This window comes from Petaurus breviceps, unplaced genomic scaffold (genome assembly GCF_028583685.1).
Source record: "Petaurus breviceps papuanus isolate PSGF00001 unplaced genomic scaffold, PetGlider_PUasm1.0 90849, whole genome shotgun sequence".
Lineage (NCBI taxonomy): Eukaryota > Metazoa > Chordata > Mammalia > Diprotodontia > Petauridae > Petaurus > Petaurus breviceps.
Genome location: NW_027187361.1, coordinates 18,697,270 through 18,713,197, shown reverse-complemented (window position 1 = coordinate 18,713,197; position 15,928 = coordinate 18,697,270). Strand labels below are relative to the sequence as shown.

Genomic DNA, 15,928 nt, shown 5'->3' with positions numbered 1-15,928 from the left:
GGCATACAAAAAAAGGCAAAAAAATTTTTAAATTAAATGCAGTTCCTGCTCTCAAGGAACAACCTCTCCACTGGGAGTGGAGGAACAACAGGAAAATCACTTTTCAAATGAGAAATGTAGGATAAAGTGGAGATAATCTCAGAGGGAAAATAATCGTATTAAAGGTTATCAAAAAAAGGTTCCTATTCCTAAGGTTTCTGATAAGCTGCAAACTGCATGGGGGCCCTACAAAAGGGCCCTGTTTTAAGATCATAGCATATAAAGTTAGAACCAAGCTGAGACATATAATCCAAACCCCCTATTTAACACATGAGAAAACTGGGGATCAGAGGAGTTAAGTGACTTGTCCAGAGACACATAGGCAATAAAATCTTTTTTTGCCCTTCTCGAAACTTCACAATTAAATTACCCTTAATTTAGAATGTCTGCTGCTGATGTCACTAATTACTTACCCTATGGTCTCCAAGAAGAGAAGCAAATTAAAAAATAAAATGAAATAAACTAAGAATTTGGCTCAAACTCAGAAATGCACCCTAAATGCCAGACTATAAATAGTTTTTGAGAAAATTGACATCAAGACTATAACAATGAACTTCCTAAGGTTACATGTTCAGAGAAGCAAAATATCCCTCCACCTTCCCCCTTTCCTTCTTTCTTGAGTTCTTTCATTTTCACCTGAATTCTTTTAAAGTTTCTCAAATAATACACAGAAATGATCTTCAAAGAACTGATTTACTACCATCCCTAGATTTGTATCTGTTCAAATCTGCAATGATCTGCCCACCATAGGCACATCATAAAGTCTTTTCTGAGTTTATTTGCCACCTTATGCCAACAAAGTTTTTATGACTGACTGGGAAGAGAAAGGATTAAGCATTTATATGCTGCCTACTGTGTGCCAGGCACTGTGCTAAACACTTTTACAATAAATCATTTTGTCTGACCTCAAAACAACCCTGGGAGTTGGGTGCTATTATTATCCCCATTTTACATGTGAAGAAACTGAGCAGGAGGAAAGTTAAGCAATTTGCCCTGGGTCACCCAACTAGCAAGTGTTTGAGGCTGAGTTTGGACTCAGGTCTTGACTCTAGGCTGGATACTCTATCCACTGTATCCACCAATTACCTCCAATCAACACTGGAAGTGACTAAAGCAAACTTCCAAACACGTGTTTTCCAACAAATGCAATGAACAAGCCTCCTCACCTCCCAAGCAGGCTCCTATGGCCAGTGAAAAGATGAGCGGCTTAACAGGGAGAGTGACTTCTGGATCTTGGCTCAAGTTGAGAAGCACAGGAATCTACAAGAAAATAAGGATATTGATCTTAAAGTTACTGAAATAATATTACTTAATTACTTATACAATATGACTTAACCTAGGAGACTCGTCAAAGAGGATATCCTTTAAAGGAAATGCAATACTCCTTTTTCCAACAATATTGCAAAAGACTCTAATCCAAGGTAGTCTCTCAGCATGATTCTCTCAGACTATAAGCACTACTGCATCAGCAGAGTCTAAGGAGACTGGAAGCATTGGTAGGCTATAAGCAATGCTCCATTGGTAGATAGTTTCCTCAGCTAAAAATGCTCTATACTAAGGACATCAAAGATCTAGTTCCTATCCTAATCCCTTTGAATTGGCAGCACTAGCCACCCACAGTGAGGATTCTGCACACCAGCATGTACCATTTTCATTATGTTCTGAGATCACTATATTCTTCCTCTTCCCACCTCCCAGCTCTCCCTTTATGTATTGTCTTCTTCCATTAGTATGGAAGTTCCCCAGGACAAAATTATCTTGCTTGTTTTTTTATGTGCCCATCTCTTAGCAGAGATAGATGTAATACTTTGTCTATCATCTTATAATGTGGATATTTTGAAAAATGTGTTGATTCCCAGGTAAACAGCTTCTATCTGTGGGCACTAGACCCTTCTCTTATAATAATGATAATGCATTCTATTCATATGAGCATTCTATACTTCCAAGTGGGTCATTATCTCATTTGGTCCTTTCAACAATTCAATTAAATAAACCAGAGATATTTCATCTCCATCTGAAACATGAGGAAACCAGGGCACAACACACCCCTGTGTGACATGAGAAGTAAAATATCACGGTTTCTGATTTCTTAATAAATCAAGTCAACAAACACTGATTCAGCACCTACGCTGTGCTAAGCACTGTGAATGGAAAGAAAGGCAAAAATTTTCCTTGCCCTCAATGAGTTCACAATGTAATTGGGAATACAAAATACAACAGCAACAACAACAACAACAACAATAATAATAATAATAATAATAAGTACAAGCAAGTTGTAGACAGGATAAATTGGAGATAATCTAAGGGAAAACACTAACTTTAAGGGTGACCAGGAAAGGATTCCTCCAGAAGGTAGGATCTTAGCTGAGACTTGAAGAAGGTCGTGGAAGACAGGAGGCAGAAACAAGAAGGGAGAGAATTCTAAGCATGAGGGATAATCATGAGGGAAAATGCAGAGTTAGGAGATGGCGCATTTCATAAAACAATGGCCAATGTTCCTCCATGTTGTGTACATACATATCAAAGATCAAACTTTCCACTTCTTAAACTTGTAAGGAATTTTAGAGGAGAGAAGAGCCTCTAGAACTTCATTTCCCAAGAAGCTTGGGGAAAAGAGAATATTCCTCTTCAGGGGAAATTCTCTGGCTCCATTTCAAGGAAACTCTCCATGAGGTCAGAGACTAGCAGAGCTCTAGGCAAGAATTCTGAGTGATGAGGTGTCTTCGGGAAGATAGATTTATACAAATGTATTTAAGCGTTATATTGCCTCATTATTTGCCTTCCTATTATATCTTAATTAAATGATTTATGATTAAAATTGTAGATTCTGCCCGATCTATAAGACAATGTGCACTGGATTAGAGAACTGACCTATATCTACAGAATTATAATTACTTAAAACATCATACAGTGAAATTGAATAGCAAAAGGTTCAAGAGATGAGTGATACATGTGTTCCTTTAACTAGCAAACTGTAAAAGTTTAGCAACTTCAAAACAAGGAAAAAGTATTTTTTTAAGACAAGAATATTTTCCATGAATGGGGGCAGTCAAGATGGCAGAGTAGAAACAGGACCTCCCATGGCTCCAGTTTCTACTTTCCCCAATTGATGTAAAAGGGGACTCTGAACAAACTTTGGAGCTACAGAAACCACAAAATGACACAGAGAAGCTAACGTCCTACTGAGTACAGCCCGGCAGGAATTGGCCAGCACAGCACTCTGGGAGCTGAGCCCAGGCCTGTTTGAGCAGGAGGTTTTAGCCCCAGGGCTGGCCTGACCAGCCCCGACTGGAGGGACTCCAGATCACCAGCAGCTGTGGCTATTTCCAGAATTATAGATGCGAAGGACAAAGTGAGAGGTCAGTGCAGTGTGGACTTTGGGACCCAGTAGTTGGGAGTGTGTGGGCTTTTGCACCAAGAGCAAGAAGACACTGAAATCCATCAGGGCAGGCAGTGCCACTTTGCAGCATCAGCTTCTGGCCTGCAGACTGTAGGGGGACCAAGTGACCAGTCTGAGGGGTAATCTCTCTTGCTTTAACCTGCTTGGATCTGGATTGTTTTCTAGGGTAGAGGTCCTAGGGTGTGTGACCAGCTTGCCAGAGTTTGTGAAGGCTTCAGAGAGGACACCCATCTAATACCTCTGGCAGCTGAGAAAACCCCAGCATTTGGGACAAAAGCTCCCCTGTCTGGTGGCAGAGTCCTACTGTGGCAAAAAGCCCAAAAGTCAAGTAATTGAGTGACAAAATGAGCAGGCAAAGGAAACAAAGCAGACAAAAGATTTCAACATTACACTCCTATTTGGGGGACAAAAAGGATCAAAGCAAGGAACAGGAGGAAGACAGTAAAGTCAGAACTACTGCACCAAAAACATCAAAGGAAAATACGATCTGGTTACAAGCCACAGAAGACCTTAAAAAGCAGATAAGAGAAGTGGAGGACAAATTGGGAAGAGAAATGAGAATGATGCAAGAAAATTATGAAATGAGAGTCAACAGCCTGACTGAGGAAAATACCACCTTAAAAAACAGACTGACTCAAATGGCAAAAGAAGGTCAAAAGGGCAATGAGGAGAAGAATGCCTTAAAAAGATGAATTTGCCAGATGGAAAAAGAATCTCAACAGCTCACTGAGGAGAATCATTCCATCAGATTTAGAATGGAGCAAAGGGAAGCTAATGACTTTATAAGAAATTAAGGTGCTATTAAACATATCCAAACAAATGAAAGAAGACAATGTGAAATATCCCATGGAAAAAACCACTGACCTGGAAAATAGATGCAGGAGAGATAATTTTAAAATTATTGGACTACCTGAAAGCCATGATCAAAGAAAGAACCTAGAAATCATTCTCCAAGAAATTCTCAAGGAAAACTGCCCTGATGCTTTAGAACCAGAGGGCAAAATAGAGGTTGAAAAAAATCCACTGATCATCTCCTGAAAAAGATCCCAAAAAGAAAACTCCTAGGAATATTATAGCCAGGTTCTGGAATTCCCAGATCAAGGAGAGAATATTACAAGCAGCCAGGAAGAAACAATTTGAATATTGTGGAAACACAATCAGGATAACCCAGGATCTGGCAGCTTCTACACTGAGGGATCGAAGGGCCTGGAATATGATATTCTGGAGGTCAAAGGAGCTGGGATTAAAACCAAGAATCACCCACCCAGCAAAACAGAGTATCATGTTTCAGGGGAAAATATGGTCATTCAGTGGAATAGAGGACTTTCAAGTATTCTTGAAGAAAAAACCAGAGTTGAATAGAAAATTTGACATTCAGATACAAGAAGCAAGAGAAGCATGAGAAGGTAAACAGGGAAAAGAAATCATAAAGAACTTATCAAAGTTGAACTATTTACACTCCTACATGGAAAAAACAATAATTGTAACTGATGAAACTTTTCTCAGTATGAAAATAGTTGAAGCAAATACAAATACATATATATATATATATATACATATATATAGTCTTTATTGGAGGACATAGATACATATGTGAATGTGTATCTATGTATATATATATATATATATACATATATATACATATATATATGTTTACAGGTATACATAGACGACACAGGACCAATTGAATAGGAAGGGATGATACTTAAAAGGTGAAATTAAGAGGTGAGAGAGGAATATAATGAGAGGAGATGGAGAGAGACAGAATGGGGCAAACTCTCTCATATAGTAGAGGCAAGGGAAAATGGGTACAATGGAGGGGAAGAACAGGAAGGCAAAAGGGAATGGGTCAACCTTATTCTCATTGAATTTGGCTCAGGGAGGGAATGACATACACACTAAATCTCAGTTTTCTTACGCTTTAAATTACTGTGATGAACTACATGGTCTCTAAGGTCTTATTCCACTCTAATAGGTGTGGAATCAGGAAAACCTGGATTCAAATCCTGCTTCAGATACTTAACTAACCAAGTAGTAGTAACTTAATCTCTCTCACAGGTTGTTTCTTAACCAGCAAAGCCAAAATATTAAGACCTGTAGCATCTCTCTCATAGGATTGTTGTGAGCATCACACGATATAATGGTGATCTAATATGGTTGGCTTTTGGTCATGCAGATGTTTATCCTCTGTCAAAGTCATCCACCAGAGTAGTGAGGCAAACAGAACATACAATAATCAGAGGTTCCCTCTGTAGTGGAGAACCCTGACCTCAACCTGTCTCTTCAGTAACCCACTGAAAATAAGCAACAGTGTTGAATTCCTAGCACAATAGTATCTTTCCCCACTTGTAACAATAAAGTATTGCTTTATGTTTTTCAAAAATTTGTGTAACTCTGAAGGCCATTTCCCTAACAAGTCCTAATTGCAAACCAAAGTTACCAGCCTAAAGTACTTGGCAGTGTCTATAAAAGGTGTTAATGGAACACTGTTACAACATGAATATGCATGTAGCTTCCTGGATGTGAGACTGGCAACCAAACTCAATACATCTTTTGTCATGCTGATTTGCCAAACTGAATGCCCAATAGAAAAGGTATCATTTTGGAGTTAACTAATGATAAAGAATGGAAAAGCTCCCCTCTTGTTTTCTGTCAACAATCAAAATTCAATGTGGTTAGATGGAAATGAAGACAATACCCCTTCCCAACCTGAGGAAGGAAAAGTAAGTATCTACCTACAGAGTGATAATCTGGAGAGGGAATGCAACATTATGGGGGGCAGGCAACGAGGGATCCTCCTTCATATTACTTTGTATAAACATACATATTTTGAATACTAGAAAAGTCCACTCTCCTGGCTGAAGGCATTTATTTTGTAACAAGTCAAGTTATATTTGTTAAAAGGAAGGCTCAAAGACTCCCCATGGACAGGCAGGAGCAGAAGGATGCAACTTTCACATCTTTCTTTAAGAGCATAAATATCTTGACCAGCCCTGCTTCATGGCAGCCAAGGCCTTCGTTCTAGCTCCCCAAAGGTTGAGAAGAGTTTTGTTGGATTCAAAATATCTCTGCAATTAAAGAGTCTGTTACAGAGAGGGATATGTTTGGCAGCAGTCTGCAGAATTCCTTTCATTGGCTTTGCAAAATCATGTTCTTTGGGGACAGGAGGTTCCCCTACTACAAGGCAAGAAAAAATGAAACAGTGCCCATGGCAAATTAAAGATATGTTAACAAAATGTAAAACATTTCTCTCCCTTCCTGGGGAATATGGAAACACATGGAAGCACAGTTTTATACAGAAATTTTAAGAGAGAGAGAGAGAGAGAGCTCACAATCAAGATAGTTTTTCTTGCCATTTTTTCAAGAGGGAAAAAAGTTGGCCTTCCTAAAATTCAGTACTCTTTCCTATTAAAATTCTCTGGAAAGCTAATGAGGCAACTGGAATTGACCCTTACTCAAACCTGCTGCCTGTTTGATTCAAGTGATTCTGCCAATCTGCCCCAAGGAAAGAAAGTAATGATTGTCCACTCCCCACATTTCTGCTGATGGAATACATAGAATAAAATTCATAGTTGTACATATTGACAGTTTTCATTTAAATTATTTTATTTCTCAGTCTAACAATTCATCCTTGAAGATCCATTTTACTCTCTTAGCTGTATCTCAAAGGTTAATAATAATATTAATAATTTAAGCTGCTGAACTTATATAATATTTTATATGTTCATATGTGTGTATATACATATGTGTATATGTTTACATATGCACACACATGTTCATGTACTCATATACACATATAAGCATATATGTGAAGAGAGAGAGATCTTTACAAGAACCTTTACAAGAAATAAGTACTATTATTACTCCTATTTTACAGATGAGTGAATCAGGACCAACAGTAGTTTAGTGACTTGTCCAGGGTCACCCAGCTAGTGTCTGAGGTGGGAGTAAGACTCAAGTCTTCCTGATCCCAGGTCCATAGTTTTACTCACTATTCCACTAATTGTCCACTTGGTTTGTATTAGCAAGCACCCTAGCACACCCACTATGACCAGCTAGTACAGGTTCTTTGATCTGCTTTTAAAGGAAAGACTGCTTAAAAAGGGCTTAACAATCCTACTTTTAATTACATTCACTAGTTCAAGGGAAAGGTCAGCATGCTGAACAAAAAAAATACAAGCAGAGAAATTAGCACAAAGACCAACAGACATGGCTCCAACTGTTTGAGCATAGCAATATTGCTATACACTTTACATACATCACTGGATTGAGGAAGAACAAAAATCTGGTCAGGGGCCTCTGAACATATGGCTACTCACAGTCTCTACCAGGAAACCAAGAGATCCTTCTCCTGGATCCTCAAAGCAAAACGCCAGCCTCCCAGAATATATAAGAAAGACTCAGCCCCTCATTGGCTCAGAGCCAGAAGGTGGAAAAGTACTTGACTCAGCACAGCTGTGAATTATCAGGGTTCAAAGGTGATCAATCCTTCAGATGCTCACAATTTAGCCTGAGCCTGGGAAACTGAACTCCAAAAAGAAAACAATAAAAATCCCACCTTGCTTGTGTTTACAAGGTAAAAGGAATAACATAAATTATAAACCTTCTCATGTACCCATAGTTCAAATTAATTGAGGCTAATGTATATCAGAAAACATATGCAATTGTTCATCTCCTATCCATTTTTTAATTTAGAATTTCATGGAAATTCTATTGTGGGGGGGACTTAGTGGGTAATGTCTTATGAAAAGAAACTTGTGTTTGTTTATCTTAAGAAAAAAGAGACATGGAACACTAGTAAAACATCACAGTAGTAAAAATGAGTAAGATAATGAACATTTTGGAAAACAAAATATATTTGGTAGAATCATAATAGCTAAAATTTATAAAGTACTTTAAGGTTTACATAGCACTTAGAGGAATAAGCACTATGTAAAAAAATATGTGTATGTGTGCTATGTAAAAACCTCAGTTGCTCAATTGATTCTCATAACAACTCTGTGAAGTAGGAACTATTAGTATTCCATTTTACAGATGAGGAGACTGAGGTCAAAAGTGTTTAAGTGACTTGTCTAGAATCACACAGCTACAAAGTAGCTGAGGCAGAACTGAAATCCAAGTTTTCCTAACATCAGGTTCATAGATTTGTCCATAATATCTTGTAAAACACCTTCAAAGGTCATTCAGTTGAGCTAGTCTCACTGTAATTTGCCCTAGTCAGATCAACATAATAGCTAACTTTTATATAGTGTCTTAAGGCTTGCATAGCACCTTGTAAATATTATCTTTTTTTCTCCCCATAATCCTAAGAGATAGGTACTATTACTATCCCCATTTTACAGATGAGGAAACTAAGGCAGAGAGAAGTTAAATGACTTGCCCAGGGTCCCAAAGCTAGAAAATGTCTGACGTCCCATTTGAACTCAGTTCTTCCTAATTCTAGGTCCAGCACTCTATTCATTGAGCTACCTAGCTGCCTATATAGAACACAGTGTTCATTTCCAGCTACTGTGTTTTAACACAGACATTGATATATACACTGGAGTGTGAAAAGAGGATCCCCATCAGAATGGGGGAGGTGATTGTAGTTATTGGAGGATGAAACTTGCAATATTGGGGCCACCAGTAGGACAACACATTTTGGTTTGAGCTAGTGCTGATAGCTACAAAAATTTCCTTTACAATGAATACAAAAGCTGCCCCCCTTATGACTCCAATCCATTCATCACTGAAGGGCTGATTACAGCAGTTAGGGATGTTGGACATGGAAATTCCTAGAGGTTATATGCCTTGGGGGAGTGGGAGGGGACTCTGGAAGGGACGTGGTACCTGACTTTCAATATCTGAAGGACAAACTTGTTGAAAAGAAGATTGGTGCTGTTCTGCTTGACGCCAGAGGGCAGAACCTGGAATAATTTGGTAAATGTTTAAAGGAAGAAAATTTAAAGTTTCTATAGATTCAAGAAAAACTTAGCAATGAATGCTCTTCCAAAGTAGAATGGGCGGCATCGGGAACTAGTGGCACAGTAGAGAGAGTGCTGGATCTGGAACTGGAATGAATTGAGTTCAAATTCAACCTCAGACCAGCTGTGTGACCCTGGTCAAGTCACTTAACTTCTCTCAGTCTCAGTTTCCTCACTGGTAAAATGGTGACAACAATAGCACCTACTGCACAGTATTGTGGCGAGAATAAAAGGAGATGCTCTACTGCTCCTATACTGCTTTACAAACCTTAAAGCATTATAAGAAAAGCTATCATCATCATTATATACTTCTTCAGAAAAGATTTCAACTCATTAGAGATGATTTCACATCTATGTTCATGTCTCCCAAATTGATATAGTCAACCTTAATCTCTCCTGAACCTCATTCTAACATTACCAACAGCCTGACGGATGACTATTGGGATGGTGCTTAGGCATTTCACATTCTACATGGTTAAAGTATAACTCATTACACATTCTTCCCCAGCCTATCCTGGCTCCAGACTTCCCTATTACTTTGACGTTACTACCATCTTTCTAGTCACCCAGGTTCACAATCTTGGTGTCATTTTATGCACTCAAATCCAATCAGTTGTCAAATTTTGTCCATTTTATCTCCATAACATCTTTTGTATTTATTCCTTTCTCTAAACACTTCAGCCCTGGAGCACTGCAAAGAACACCTAGTCAGTCTCCCTGCCTCCAATCTCTCCCATCTCCAATCCATTCTCTATAAGGCTGCTAAAGTGATATTCCTAAAAGGCAGATTGAACCATATCACGCCTTTACTCAAGCATCTTAATTGCTTTCCTATTGCTTCTAAGATAAAATACAAATTCCTCAGACTGACATTTAAAGCTCTCCACAATCTGACTCCCACCCAATGTTCCCCTCTCCTTTCATATTGTTTACCTTCATTCCCTCTCCATCACTGGTATGCTATCTGTTTCCCTTACATGACATTCTATCTCTTACTTCCATGGATTTGAACAAGTGGTACCACGCAGATTGGAATAAACTCATTGCTCCCCTCTACCTTGAAAAATTCCTAGTTCCCTTTAAAGTACAGCTCAGGTATCTCATTCCACATGTGGTCTTTCCTCAACTCCTTGATTATTAACTCTCTGCTTCTTTTTTTTAGAGGGGAGAAGGCAGGGCAATTGGGGTTAAGTGAGTTTCCTAAGGTCACACACTTAGTAAATGTGTCAAGTGTCTGAGGCTGGATTTGAACTCAGGTCCTCCTGACCCTAGGGCCAGCGCTCTATTCACTGTGCCACCTACCTGCCCCCAGCTGTCTGCTTCTTGAAATCCCATCGTATGGCAGGATTTTATGTTTACTATGTTTACATGTTTTATCAACCAGGAGAATGTGAGTTCTTTAAGGGCAAAGACTATTTCATTTTTGCCTTTGCATTCCCCATACATAGCATAATGTCCTGCTCATAGCAGGCATTCAATAAATGCTCATTGAATCAAATTAAAAATATTGCAGATGAGAGTCTTGTTTAACTATATACTATACCCAATATCTTCTAAGGTCTCTTGCAACTCTGGAATGTTTTGATTTGGCAAAAGTACAGCTTATCATCCAAGGCAGAAGTCCCCTCCACACCATAGATCATAAGTGATTTTTCAGCCTCTATTTCCAGAAATGAGAAGCCAGCAGCCTCTTATGGAGACTCAATCTGTCCCTGGACAACTCTAATTGTCACAAATGTCTTCCTTAACAATGAGTCCAAAATTTGCGTCCCTATATGTTCTCTACCCATTGGCCTTTTGAGTGTGTTTGTTTTTTGTTGTTGTTTTTGCAAGCAGGAATTAAAACAAATGCAAACATAAAGTTCCTGATACTTTCAGCAATTTGGACAGATTAATCTAACTGCTTTTTTCCTTATTAAAAATGTTTCTGCCACAGTACAACTGAGCTCAGGCCTATAGCAGAGAAAAAGAGCAGAAATCATCAAGATATGATTGCTTAACAAAGAGGGAACACCAAACACGTCCTCAGCACTCTCATTCAGTCCCCATAGGAAGTCAGGACAATTTGTGTGAACACAAAAGTCAGGGCAAGTAAAAAAAAAAAAAACTTAACTCAGGATATTGGTATTTTACAAATTTAGCTACCAAGAAAAAACTTCCGACAAAACATTATGTTGTGCTTGGGAATAAAAAAAAGCTTCTTCTTATCTAATGTAACCTCACCCTGGAAAATGGCCTTTAAATATATACATATTATGCTTATTTATTGATGGCACTGTCTTCAATCCATTTCTCTTGCTACATTTCTTTATATCCAAAAACATGTTTTTAAAAAGAAGTGTGTTCTTTTCAGTGTAATTCCCTTCCATCTGAAGCTCCAGTGAAGACAGTAAAAGATAAACCCACAGATTTATGTGCATAAATTATTCTTTGTATTTAACCTTCAAAGAAATAACAATATTTTAACTTGAAAATTGCCTGAGAATTCTTTTTGTCCAAGCAAGTGTGGCTGAAAAGAAAGATTTAAATCAGGAAAGAATCAGATGACTTGTCTACCAGTAGCTCTCAACAAACCCCACCTAATCTGTTCCCTTCCTTCCCCCCGCCCCCATCCCCACTTGAATTGACATATCAGAAGACCTTGGACATGTGCCATCCACAAACATGATCTGATCATAACACAGTTGAAATCCTTGTGGACCCAAAGTCTATAGTATTTTTGTTTGTTTCTTTTGGTATTGGGGCATTTCCTTGAATCTGAGAATATTAGGGCTTGAAGGGACAATACAGGTCAACCAGGCCACTCCCTCGATTCATAGATGAGGACAGTGAGGCCCTGAAATGATTTGCCCAAGGACACATGGGTTTACTCATCTCTAAATCTGTCACTTCTGCTCTTCATAATTAGACATTAACTGGAACGTGACATAATTACATTTCTAAGTTGCTTTTGCTGTTTTACAGTATTCTTATAATTTATCTGAGTCTGGAGACTTGAACTCATTTTAGGAAAGTAGATACAATGCCTTCTCAATAATGCCCCCACCTATTTTGTGATTCACTTTCCTCTTTAACCATGTCTGGTCTATACTTTCCAGGTCAAATAATTTTTATTGATAGAGACGATGATGTAAAAGAAGAATAGATAACCTTCCTTATTCTTTAAACTTTACTTGCTGTGTATCGTAGCTGGCTGTCACTACGGGACCCCTCATTTACCATGGACCTCTTCTGAAATTTACATCATTTCAAACATGGAGGATAACATGACCAGCCTTACTCATCAGGCTACCACTCCACTCACAGATATTATCAACATATTCCAAATACTCAATGATCTTTATGAAAACCAACAGCTATCCCTACTCACAAAGAGTTTGCGATATAAACCTTAAAAGGAGAGCTAAGAACCAGTTCTCTAGCTGCAAATCAAAAACCATTTTAACTATATACAGTGTAGAAGACTGTTCATTAGGCTTTCCTCTATTTGGTAATAACTACACACACTATCATAGTCTTCTTCTTGGACATAAAGAGTTGTCACATGAGAAAGGGATTCAATTGGTCCTTCTTGTTTCTGGAGAATTCAACTAAGAGTACTGAGTGGAAATTGCAGAGAAGCAGATTGTGGCCTGACAGAAGGAAAAAGTCCCATGCAATTGGAGTCATCTAAGATTGGAATGGTTTGGCATTATAGGTCACTCTCTAGGCAAAGGATGACCATTGCTTTGGGGAGGTGCATTTAAGGGATTTTTGCTCAGGAATACATTAAACTGTCATTTCTTATTCCTCTTCTAATTCTGTAATTTCTAAAATTCTTCAAAGAATAATAATATTTTTTAATCTAATAAATTCAAATGAAAGAGTTTCAGAAAGATTTAGAAATAGAGATACTTAAAGTTTCTGCCAACAAATTTCCCTAATCATTAGTAGTGCTGACCATCCTTTGGTTAGCACCTCCAATCACTATTTGCAGAGCCTGACTGTATACAGTTCTGTCTCTCTGGTTCCTTGGTGTTGTACCTTTATTTGAATTTTTAAAATCTTTTTTTTCTGCTTGTAGTACTGCCATTCATCTTTCCCACCTGAGTAGTTCAAAGAAGAGGCTTTGTTTCTTCTTCAAGCATAGCTACATTTAAAAAAAAAAAGTTCAATGGCACTTATTTCTTTTGAAAGCCTGCTTCACTCCACTGGTAAAATGGAGCCAATGAACTTCCAATAGCTCTAAAATGTCTGACAATTCCGATGTAAAATCGCCTCAGGATACGTGGCAAACTCCTCATGGCATCCAAACTTCTCAATAACTATATTGTTTTTAATGTTATCGGGAACTGTGATCATTCATTAGGAAACATTTATTGTCTATCATTTACCAAACACTGTACTAGTAGCTGGGAATATTGCAAGAGGTATAACACAGGGCCCTGACTCAAAGTAACCTACATTTTTAAAAAGAGGAAAGACATGGACAAATGGCTGTGATACGAGAAAGGGTGAAATAAGTACAAGGAAGAATGAATTAAGTATGAAGAGAAAGTCTAATCAATCAATTCATTGGCAAGCATTTATTAAATACCTGGTATATGCCAACTGCCATGCCAGGTACTAAAGGATATAAGAAAATACATATGAAATATGTAATGACTGCAAGAACACTAACAATAATGGGGAATGATAATGAACTTCCTATAGAAGGTAAGACTTGAACCAAAGGGTGAGGGAGCTAAGGGTTTCCAAGAAGAAGAGGGATGTAGGAGCAAGGTGAGCCCCTCTGTGAAGAATAAGATTATAAAAACCAAGGCCCCAACTCAATCTAACCTTTCTATTACCCTGAGCTGTTTGGGAACAGGGATCCTGAGAACATGAGGGCTGCTCCTGTCCTGGGACCCCGGCCAGGTCCTTGAGAAGAGATATAACTGCTCAACTCCTGGAACTAGCCATTCCAAGGAGACATCACCTCTTGGGGGGGCCTTGGAGGGATTGACCTCCATTCCAGGCCTCACACAAGATACAATGCTTGTTAAAGACACCAGGCAGCATGCCTTCATTGTTCTCAGCACTACTTAAACTCTAAGATTCAGACCCCAAACGGGAATCTCACCCATGGAGGAGATGTCCTGCCTGGGACCCTCCCGTGCAGGACCCTGACAGGCTGTACTGGGATTCCCCGGCTTGTGTGGTCAGGTCTTGGTGCTTCCCCACAACGGTGATGCTTGTAAATATATATCCACTATTAATCATGGTTGCTGTTTTTCTGCTATCTTTAAGCCTCTTACTCTGTTATCTCTAGTTTCTTTCTCACTTGCCTATATATACATATATTCTGAATAAATATTCTAAAGAAATTGCCTTGGGTCTTTCTTGGAGTGCCAAGCATTCCATTTACATGAATCCTGAACCTCCTTAATTGGACAAGGCGTAAGGAAAAAGAGAACATTTCAGGTTTGGAGAATAGTATATGCCATGGCATGGAAGCAGAAATTATAATATCATGTATGGATGACAGGGAGTAGGTCAGCTTGGTTAGACAACACAATGCATGGGGAGAAGGAATGTCTAATCAACATGATCCAGAAAGAGTCTAATAAGAAATTCAAGGAAGGAGCGCTCACTATACCTAGGGAGAGAAGGCAAATTAAGGAAGTCTGCATGAAGGAGGTAGAATTTGAGTTTGGCCTGAAATAATGGTGGGAACAAGACAAAGATATGGAGGGAGATGAGTCTTCCTGACTTCAGGCCTGGCACTACCCACTGTGCCATCTAGGTGCTAATACCCACAGAGGTAGGGAATCTGTGGCCTGGAGGCCACATGTAGCATTCTAGGTCCTTGGGTGTGGCCTTTTGACTGAATCCAAGTTTTACAGAACAAATCCTTTTATTAAGGGAATTTGTTCCATGAAGTTTGGATTCAGTCAAAGGGCCACTGCATTTGAGGACCTAGAAGGCCACATGTGGCCTCTAGGGCACAGGTTTCCCACCCCTGGGTAAGTCTATTTGATTACAAAAATGAGGGAATCACAAGGGCAGAGGTTTGAAGAGAGTAAAATGCAAATCAATACCAGTCAGCAGGAAGGAAAAGACTGAAAATTATGAGAGAAAGGGGATAGCTAATGGAGAATGGCAACTAAGTCTTCTCAGGAGAGGATAGGTTCAAGTGTACAGAAGGAAAGGTTAGCATTGGCAAGGAGGGGGGCTTCTTCTCTTCATTGACTAAGACTAGAAGAAAGAAAGTGGAGGAATGGATTGGAGGGAGTTCACAGCAGGTAATTTCAAGCTTCTTAGGAAAATACAATATGAGGCAAGGTAAGAGTACTACTGGAGGAAAGAGGTGGTAGAAAAGGTTTATCACAACCATTGTCAAAGCTCTGATAGAGTTGATTAAAGATGAATAAAAGGCTTGCTTTATAGAAATGAGTGCCTGCTTGAGAAGACTTGATCAGGTCAAGAAGATGGAATAGGAGCTTTGGAGAGGTTTCCTGAATTTTTTTAACACCTACAAATCATATCAGCAGCATGGCATTAAAAA

General features: G+C 38.8%; 1 protein-coding gene across 1 annotated transcript in view; it reads right to left on the bottom strand.

Moving 5' to 3' along the window:
- The window catches only part of OCA2 (OCA2 melanosomal transmembrane protein), a 539,713-nt gene that overhangs the window by 192,546 nt on the left and 331,239 nt on the right, over window positions 1-15,928 (bottom strand). The window contains exon 22 of the mRNA XM_069073057.1: window positions 1,206-1,299. Within this exon, the coding sequence (XP_068929158.1) occupies window positions 1,206-1,299 (94 nt within the window). The remainder of the gene's footprint in view (window positions 1-1,205; window positions 1,300-15,928) is intronic.